The sequence below is a fragment of the Galendromus occidentalis genome, unplaced genomic scaffold (assembly GCF_000255335.2).
Source record: "Galendromus occidentalis unplaced genomic scaffold, Mocc_1.1 scf7180000077500, whole genome shotgun sequence".
Lineage (NCBI taxonomy): Eukaryota > Metazoa > Arthropoda > Arachnida > Mesostigmata > Phytoseiidae > Galendromus > Galendromus occidentalis.
The window spans coordinates 1,141,967-1,151,203 of record NW_003805488.1 but is presented as its reverse complement, the minus strand read 5'-3'; the positions used below and the strand labels follow the sequence as shown (position 1 = coordinate 1,151,203).

The following is a 9,237-nucleotide window of genomic DNA, read 5'->3' as shown; positions in this document are numbered from 1 at the left end:
CCGTCGATGACTACGTAGAAGAGACCCCAGACAGGTGGTTGTTCGGTTGCCCGCCCGCTCGCTCGCTGCCTCGCGCGCTCGTTTATTCGGCTGAAAGACGGGACTCTGCCTGCTATACGAAATCTGGAAGTGTGGCGGCAGGTGACGTTCGGAACGCGACATCTGCTCGGCGACAAAACGCTGAAGAATTTAGGCCACGGAAGCCGCCGTCTTGCGAGTCGCAGGCGGCTACCACGACGGTCCGCCTTGTTTCCACAGAGCCCGAGCCGAGCTACTGCTGCATAGCAACCCCGGGCGGTTCGGGGTCGAGAAAACTCTCAATCGGAGTCAGGAAAACAGTCGTCCGAGAACCCGGGGCTGCGAAATTCGAGTTGAACCAGACGCTTTGACGAAGTCGACGATTTCGCTTCCGAGGGGAATCTCCGCAGAGCGACGGAGTGCGAAGACGCAGGCGGGGCATTCCTCTCCAAACAGTTCAGCCGCGCGAACGCCTCATGCGCACGTTGTTTCCCCTCACAATGCCATGCCGAGACTGCTGTTCTTTTCAGGCCTTGAGACCCGTGCGCGAGGATGAGCTCTCGAGTATTTGAGTAAATATAGTTCGTTATGAGAAGTTCAAGATCGTGGCGGCCTCAGCGCTGGTGACCCAGTAGATAAACAAAAGTTAATCCATTATCGCAGCAGTTGCAGTGGCGGGAGCAGCGGCCGAGCCCCGACGAGACCCGCTGGCTGGTAGAGAATAGTAGGAAGCACACGACGACATTTCACTATGCGATGCACTGAGCAGGCGCACCCCCACTCTCTCGGTCGCGGGAGCGATTCTCCCTCCCATTGGATGTGTGCGTGTCCATCCATGGATTCGCACGCTCTCTCACTCAACCTCTTACCCTGAGCGCCTCTGTCTCCCTAAAAGGCTCGGCTCCCACACTCCCCGTGGGAGCGGTGATCATTTGCACAATTGCAGGTGTCGGGTTTCGTCCCCAGGAGCATTTAGGGCTTGACATTCAATTTCCTAGCTAACGGGATCTCCCTTTGGGACTGCTACGGGGAGCAGGAGGGTTTAAATGTGGGAACTTGCGGTCACCCCGAACGGAAGGCGCAAGATAGCGCTCCGACTGCTTCCAGATCGCATATCATCGCCATGACATTCGCATTTCGATCGGGGATGTCCGCCGGAGTTTTCCCTTTCGGCAGATTCGGGGAAAGTTTCAGCAGCGAGGCTCTTCTCTGCTTCAGAAAAACTTCTGAGGAAGTTCGTCACCGTGAAACCTCTTCAGAAGTGAGCCCGAGGTGATCGGACTCCTCTTCAGAGGAGCCTTCGAGAGATTTAGCCGGGAAGCGAGCCTCGATTCGGGGTTTTTCTCCCGCGCGAAATCTGAACTGGAGTCTGCACCCGCCCACGCATAGAGAAGACTCTAGCTCGGGGCATAGAATCCTGAAGATCAGCAGCAAGGCCGACCTCTCGATCAATTGGTTGAGCCGACCCGGGTCTCTTCGGTGAAGACTCGACGACGACCGTTCGCCTGGCTGGTGTTTGCCCGGGATGACAATGGCTTGGTTGCCATGACAAGGCTTAGGCAGGCCGAGTGCACCCCGAAAGCTTACAGGAAACGCAGGTTGGCTGACTCAGACGGCACGTGCCCCCCTTCCCTCAGCTGTACGACTACATGCAGGGCTAGCTAGGGCCGGTCGGTCGTGGTCTATATTCAGTAAGACTCCTCCAAGATGTCTAAAATAGCTTTCCAAACTCAAGAATCATCGATGATGCACCCTAGTCGTCTTCCTGATGCCGACTTCGGGTGTCTCAACTTCATCCGTGATTGCTAAGAAAGAGGATCAGACATCACGAGTGGCGAAGAATCTCTGAATTATTGCCAATGAATGACATTCAAGTCGATCTTCGTCAACGAGTCTCCCACCGAGATCCCGGACTTTCCCCGGGATACTCTCCCGCGGACCCTCACTGACGAGAATCCGAGGGACTGAGCGAGTGAAAGGTGCCCGTCGGTGATCTAGCGGAGTTTCGAAGGAAAAAACAGAATTTCCGTGTTCGGTATCGATCTTATATTTGTATTCACAGTCCGGCAGCGAGCTCCGGGGATCTTTACATGACGAGATTAGCAAAGTATGACTAGAAACAATCTGTACAAGTGATTGAATTGTTTGACTGCGTCCTTCTCCACCTTCTCCCTCCATTGAGAATTTCTTCTCTCATTTACTGATCGTAACAGTTTGCCAAAAACCCGCAAACATAACGAAGTTTCGGTGGGACATCATCGTTAATCAATAAATAAATACATTCATTCATCTATCCATCAGGTTGTCGAGCGCTGAAAAACTCAACTGGACGACCTCGACGATAGGCTGCTCTCACTCCGGGACGCTACGCATGACATGCTGTCCTGGTGTTTCTGCAGCAGCGACATTCGGCTGAATGTCTTGGAGCAGCGTGCGCAAGAATACTTCTTCACTTCCTGGTGCGTTTGCAGATGGGCGCGGAGGTTCGAACGATCCGCGAACGCTCGATGACAATGTTCGCACTCGAACGGCTTCTCTCCGGTATGGGTCCTTATGTGACCCTGAAGGAGCCAGGGTCTCGAGAAGGCTTTCCCGCAGATGTCGCACTTGCACGGCAGGGTGTGGGTGCGGATGTGCATTTTCAGAGCACCCATGGACACGTACGACTTGGAGCAGTACTTGCAGCAGAACTCTTTGCGACCGCTCGCCGAGTTCACGCAGTGGAATTCCTTGTGCTTGCTGAGCCCGGCGAAGGTTGAGTAACTTTTCTGGCAGTCGTCACAAGTGAAACGGTTCGAGCCGGTGGGCGAGCGCACATCTTCCTCCGGCTCTTTCTTCACAGCCACCGAGTTCCCGCCGTTGTTGATGTGGCTATTACTGATGCTGTTGTTGTTGTTGTTGCTGCTGACGGTTTCCCAGGACGGCACCACGGCGTCCTGAGGCTTTTCGTGGGTGAGAATCTGCGGTCGGAACGTCTGCGCGGAAAGATTGGCACAAAGCGAACTGTAGTAGAGCGCTGGGAGCGGATACAGAAGCGGGTTCCAGGGATCGAGCAGCGGCGCGATCATCGGTGGAATCATCGGGGTAGTTTTCGGCGACAGCGGCGTACGCGGTAGTCTAAACGTCGGTGAACCATCACTTGACACTGACGATAGTCTTTGCCGTTTGGTGGACAAGTCGAACGGCGTCGAGTGGATCTCTGTAAATTGACAACGGGAGTTTCTCTTAATGTGCTGCCGGCTCCACGACCGAGCTCGCGACTTGAGTTCGTCCGCGTCGAGCTGCTCTTCCAACGGCACCGGCGAACTAGCCTCCTCCGACTCCGCTTCGGGCGAGCCTGCAACCACCGATCTGAACTTTCTCAGCTGATTCCGGAACCTGAGCACCGGCTCCAGATAATCGGAGTGCGGACTTCTCTGCGCCAGCAGCGTCGGACTCTGCGACTTCGGAGACTCGAGCCGCGGCCGCATAATTTGCTCGGCGATTCTCTGCTCGAACGTACCGGGCACGGTCGCGGTTTCGGACGGCGAAGGCGACACAGAAAAAGAACTCCGCTCAGAGTTTGTGGAAAGGTCTTCCGGACCCTCGGACTGGGGCCCATCACTGGAAACCGTCCGAACGGGCTCGTCGAGCCACGGTCGTTTCACACCGCTTAGCGTCGAGCTCATCGCTGTCTCTCTCTGTCGTCCACGACGGCGACGGTGTCACTGCATCGCCGTAGAGACCCGAACACGACGAGTACAGTTATGTGGCGGTCCTATACTAGTCGTCCTTAAGCCGTAGTTCCCTCCGACCGAGCTACGTAGTCGACGACCGGGTCCTTTCCCAGCGAGCGCTCCGCCCCTTCTCTCGCGACCAATCGAGTGGCGGCTCGGCGCGTGGATGGCACGTGCTTCTGAAGCTTCAAGAAGAAGCATCCTTTGCATTGGGAGGAGAACACTGTCGCCGATGCCTCTGTCCGACCGTCTGTCTGTCCGTCCGTCTGTCTGTCGGACCGTCCGTCGACCGTCTCCGCCACTAGCCTTGAGGATGACAACGGGGGAGAAAAAGGACGACATCGAGTGGATCCTGTCACGAGACTTCCAATCTGTGGGAACGAGCGAACGATATGAATTGATAGTGCGGCTGCTGCGAAAGCACTACACACCGCTGGCTGTCGTCTGGCCCGGTCGCTCGGAGGCTTTGTGGCACAAGCCAGGAGCAAGTCCGATCCCGAGCACCGACCATCCTATCTATCGTCTCAGCGATTGATTTTGCAAGTCATTCATACAACCCCGATCTAGTGCGGGCTCGATGATCGGCTTTGGACAATTATTATCATCATCATCGATCTCTCTCGGTGAGATTGAGAACTTCATTTTGGGGAATTTTCCCGGAGTCCGAACGCGACGCTCTGTGGTCGAAATTCGAGATATGAAGATTCCGAATGGAGCAGGAAGCGAAATTCCCAACGGAGATCCGCCGATTCAGTACTTGGAGGGAAAATTCATCAAGAAGAGTTCCAGGGGAGTAAATTAGGCGGTTGCGAGTCATTAGTCCCTGGATCGTTCTTTTCTCCTTCTCGGAAGCGTCAGCCGGTTCCAGAGAGACTACCATAATTTTTTCCGGCTCTTTAGATGAGACGCCAGCTGTTGTTACACGGCCGCCGTCGCCGTCGCTTTGACGGACTAAACGCAAAACCTGTACAATGAATCGGCGGAATGGAGAAGCGAGAGAAGAAGAACCGACAACGTCCACGTCAGCGGAACAAACCGTGAAATCGATGTCGGAGCCCGTTGAACTCTCAACCATTACGGGGGTCGCTCCGGAGGAGGAGACCGAGTCCTATTGGCGCGCACGTGGGGACGTATTTACGGTGAAATACGTGAGTTTGTACGTCCGAGATGCGACAGGATGCGATGCGCACCAGACGGCTGACGTTGATTAACTTCCGCCAGCCGCACTGAATTCAGTGAGTCAAAAAGTCAAAAAACTCAGCAGAACGTCGGTTAGCCCGAGGCTCCAAGGTCGGTGTCGGGATCCGACCTCTCGAGAACGCTTTGTCAAATCAGAAATTCGACGTCTCAACCGAACTCACAGAATCTGAATTATTGCATCTGACCGAGTTAATTTGTCAGGGAGCAAGCGGTCCGGCCGGGAAGCCGAAGTGCGAGCGACCACACGCACGGGGCGTGAAGATGTCTGCCGCAGATAACGGTCAACGAATAGCCACGAACGTGTTACGTTCTAGTACGAGCGTATGACAAAGAGGAAGATCTGAGATCGAGAGACCCTCGCGACAGAAGTTTTGCCACTCCGAGAAAAAAAGAAGAGCTCTTGCTGAGCCGCCACGTGCTCGACCATAACTCTTGCACAACTCACACTGCATGTAGTCGGCGGCCAGCACGTGCGCTGGAGGCCTCAGAGACTATTCACTAGTTCTCCAAGTTTCTCCGGACCGTTTCAGCAGCGCTTCTCCTTCCCCCGTTCTCCTTGTGATTTAACCTCCCACGACATCCTCGACGACGGCGGTCGCGAGCGAACGAGTGACATGACGGCTCTGACAACTTTCGAGACCGCGACAGGAATCGTCAGCGACATTGTTCGGCGGGGATTGTATTTTTCTTTTTTGTCACGACAACAGCCTCATTGTCCGATGACATTTGCAAATCGGTTCTCGACCGTTTCGAGGGACGCACGGTGTGGTCCGGTGGTGTCATTTGATCTTCGACATCAATTCGATCGATTCCAGAGCGTGATTACGCCTCGCCGTCGTATTCATGCATTGTGTTGCGTCGGAACGAAGTATGCGCGCGTGAAAGGTCTCACAGGGCGAAGAGAGGATTCCGAGCCCGGGATGCATCCACCCGAGCGAGGCGGTGATCCCTTCTGTGGCTCGCGAGTGTCTCTCCGCCCTGGAGCGGGAATACTCTGCTGGAGTGTGCCGTCGGACGGAAACGACCGTAATAACGATCAAGATCCGACGCGTTCATCCGTCTACCCAGGCGATCCATCCACTTCTTGAGCTATGCGGTTCAAGTGCGATTCCCCAGACATGCACCCAGACGAGCGGTCGGTCGGTCGTTCTGGCGGGCGGGCCTACAGACGGACGGGTGGCCGGATAGATGGATGGATGGACAGACTCGATCCGTCGATTGTGATAAACAAACAGGAGGCCTTCTAGAAATTCGGTGTCACTTACTCTCGGAGGCTTTCGAGTAGCGGGAGCAGTTGTTGCCAACGAACGAGCGATCGAAGGAAAGGACGGACGGACGTACAGACCGGGACGCAGCTCGCGCAGCTCACACAGCAAGCCTCGGAACAGTTTCTGGATCCCTCTGGGCCACCACCGTCAAGTGACGCATGGAGACCAGGTGCTGAACAGGAAAAGACCACTATGGCGACTGGAAGGAAGCTGGAAAAGCAACAGTCCGACCAATGTGTCGATAGATGCCGCTAATTTGAGCAGCCACTTCCCTCGGCGAAACATCGAGACGACGACGACGAGAAACAGCGAGAAACCCAGGCAAGCAAACACGCTCGCTCGCGCGGTGCTCTCTGGACGGGACCTGAAAATGACGTGTCGACGATATGAAGATCTGTTCTAGGATCCCTTTCCTCCCTCGACGAGCCTGAATCAACAGGCTGTCCCTTTTCCTTAAGGACATCTGAACGACACCGGAACGAGTAATTGCTATCCGGGTCTGAAGGTGCGACGCATGCGCTCTCGGGTAGAACTCCTCCCGATCTATCGAGCTGGACTGGATGAATCCCGGGACGATCCTTCCTGCTCGGCATCCGGGAAGACTTCCCGATATTTCCCCCCTTAAAGTCCATTCGAATCCCTCATAAACCGTGCGGGCACAAGCTCGGGCCCTCGACGGGAGACGAACTAATTCGTGTTGACTTCCGCCTCTGGAGGCTTCGACGGAGCGTTGATAATTTTGCGGAGACCCGGAGAAGGGGTCTCTTTGATCCGTCTGACCCCTCACCGTTGACAGCGAGGCCGGATGGGGCTCTTCTGCAAGGGCTCTGGCTGCAAACGCTAAGCTGGAAGCGTCACCTCCACAATCAGGTCCGCTTGCGATATTGAAATATTTCAGGGAATCTTCGGAGGCCACCTGAAAGCTCCTTGTGGCCGGCTGGGCGAGGCCGCCCGCGACAGGAAACCGTACGCTCGAGCCGGGACGGAACTCCTTTGCCTCCGGGTTGGTTCTTGTTTTTCTCGAATTTTCTCTCAGGTAGGTATTGAGTTTCGAAAGCGATGAATGACAACCGTTGGAAGCACCTGGCGCTCTGAGAGGTAGCCATAGAGGTGCATGTTCGACCTGAGTAAGCGTAGGTTATTCTTATGCGCGTGGCATATGCCGCTGTCTCTTCAGTCGCAGCAGAATCGACGGCGGCGGCAGCAGTCGAGTTCAGTCACTATTCTTCGCCATTCAACGGGTTGAGACCAGACAAAAGTCGTCCACTTCGGATCAAGCGAGCGAGCGACCAACCAACCTGCCTGCCGAGACGATTCTTCGCGACGGACTGGAAGTCGCGGTCACTGTCCGGCTGACGAGTGCTCCGGCTGATATACGAGCGCGCTGATCTACGGTGGATCGCGCGGGACACCCAGACGAGCGTCGGGACCCAACCGGGACTGCAGACGCAGAACCTTCGTGCTCGTGGGAGCATCTGTCGGCATGCGCAGGTGATCCTCCTACACCCCTTGTGGATTGGTCGTCGTTGTCGCGGCCGATGGAGAAAAAAAACACGGGCGCGTGGACGCCAGACGATTCCTTCTGCAGCTGGAAATAGGGAAACCGTTCAGAGGCTCGAGCTCTGCCCGTTGGACAGGGGGAGCGAGTGGAAGCCACGAAGGCGGCAGCGGGCAGCTTATTCGATCATCAGGGAAAGCGCCGGGAACCGAAGATGATCTTCGATCTCGAGGAGCCAGATGCACGTCGAGTATGTTCGTGTGCCCAATACTCGCGGATCGATAAAGAAAGTCTCGAGATCGGGCGCTGTTTCGCCAAATTCGACTTCGAATCATCTCTCGGATGTTCAGCGAAGGGTCGGACGGCACTGCTTCCGCTGAACCGGAGCTCGATACAAAAAAAAGGCCGGGGCTCAGGCAGCTCTCGCTTCTCCGGATCCTCTCTGCAAATTGACTCCCTGAACAAAAGGCTTCGGTAATTTACTCGTCCGAGTCCTCTTCGACACCAAAAAATCTTTGCTCAAAATTCGGACTCAAACCCTTTGCTCGATCTCCTCCGTCGTGATTCACCGTCCGGTGTTGCGTAACTTCGGATATCCTTTGCCTTCATTAATCTCGGAGTGCTTTCAGCTCAGATCTGGGCCGGAGGAAAAACTACAGAAGCAAGGAGCGCTTAGTGCGGCTAGAAGACGCGCCGCGGCCCAAAAATCGACGGTTGTTTTCGGCCGAGAGGCAGGTGATCTGCATTGTAGAAAACGGCTCCATTTTTACATCTGCTTTCGCCTTCGGCTGAGCGGTGGAGTCGCCTTACACGGCGCTGTGCTCAAAAAAGCTTCGTCCGACCCGAAATTCTGCTCCAGAATACAGGATCCGAGACCCTGATATTTAAAATCTGCTCCCGGTGTGTCCCGGTGTACCCCTCCCCCCTTCGCTGCTCACTCGAAGAACGGACGAAAATTGCCTGACGGGCAATTAGACGTGTTTTCTCTAAAATCATCTGTCTTGAGGTCGATCTAGCTGCGCGAAGACTAAAGAGAGCGAAAGTGGGCAGTTAGCGACTCCCACACTTGCTCTATACTCGAAGCTGGTTATTCGCTCGGTTGATTTCGTACGACACGGCAGCGATGCTCGGGACGATAGCTCTCCCGCCCGGCTCTATCGGAACAAGAGGAGATCTGGAAATAGGTAGCTATGGAATGAATCTCAGAAGACCCCTGCGGAGACGGCACCGGCATGGTGCTTATTGGTCCGCCCGGTGATCGGCTCGACAGTTACGTCACAGCGAGGAAAGACTTCCCGGAGTGTTTTCACACGGTGGCTTCCGTTATAACAAACACTTTCCTCCTCAGAGACACCGGTGAGTAAGCGTGAGTATCCGATGTCTGAGTGCGAGCGACGTCATCCTTAATTGGTCCCCTTCACCGATACCAGAACCCGGAGAGACCCCTAGAGAGCTCAAGCGCTCATGGCTCGAACACTTCTTCTCCTTTCTTCCGATTTACGATTTTCGAGCATCGAATCCTTGCCTGGCAAAGGTA

General features: G+C 55.2%; 1 protein-coding gene across 1 annotated transcript; it reads right to left on the bottom strand.

Annotated features, from left to right (window-relative positions):
• Window positions 1–2,339: 2,339 nt before the first annotated feature.
• On the bottom strand, window positions 2,340–3,686 carry LOC100898515 (protein snail homolog Sna). Its single transcript, XM_029112419.1, has 3 exons — window positions 3,521–3,686; window positions 2,897–3,217; window positions 2,340–2,836 (listed from the first exon to the last, which is right to left on the bottom strand). The coding sequence occupies exons 1-3, from the start codon at window positions 3,684–3,686 to the stop codon at window positions 2,340–2,342; spliced, it is 984 nt and encodes a 327-aa protein (XP_028968252.1).
• Between the last annotated feature and the right edge of the window lie 5,551 nt (window positions 3,687–9,237).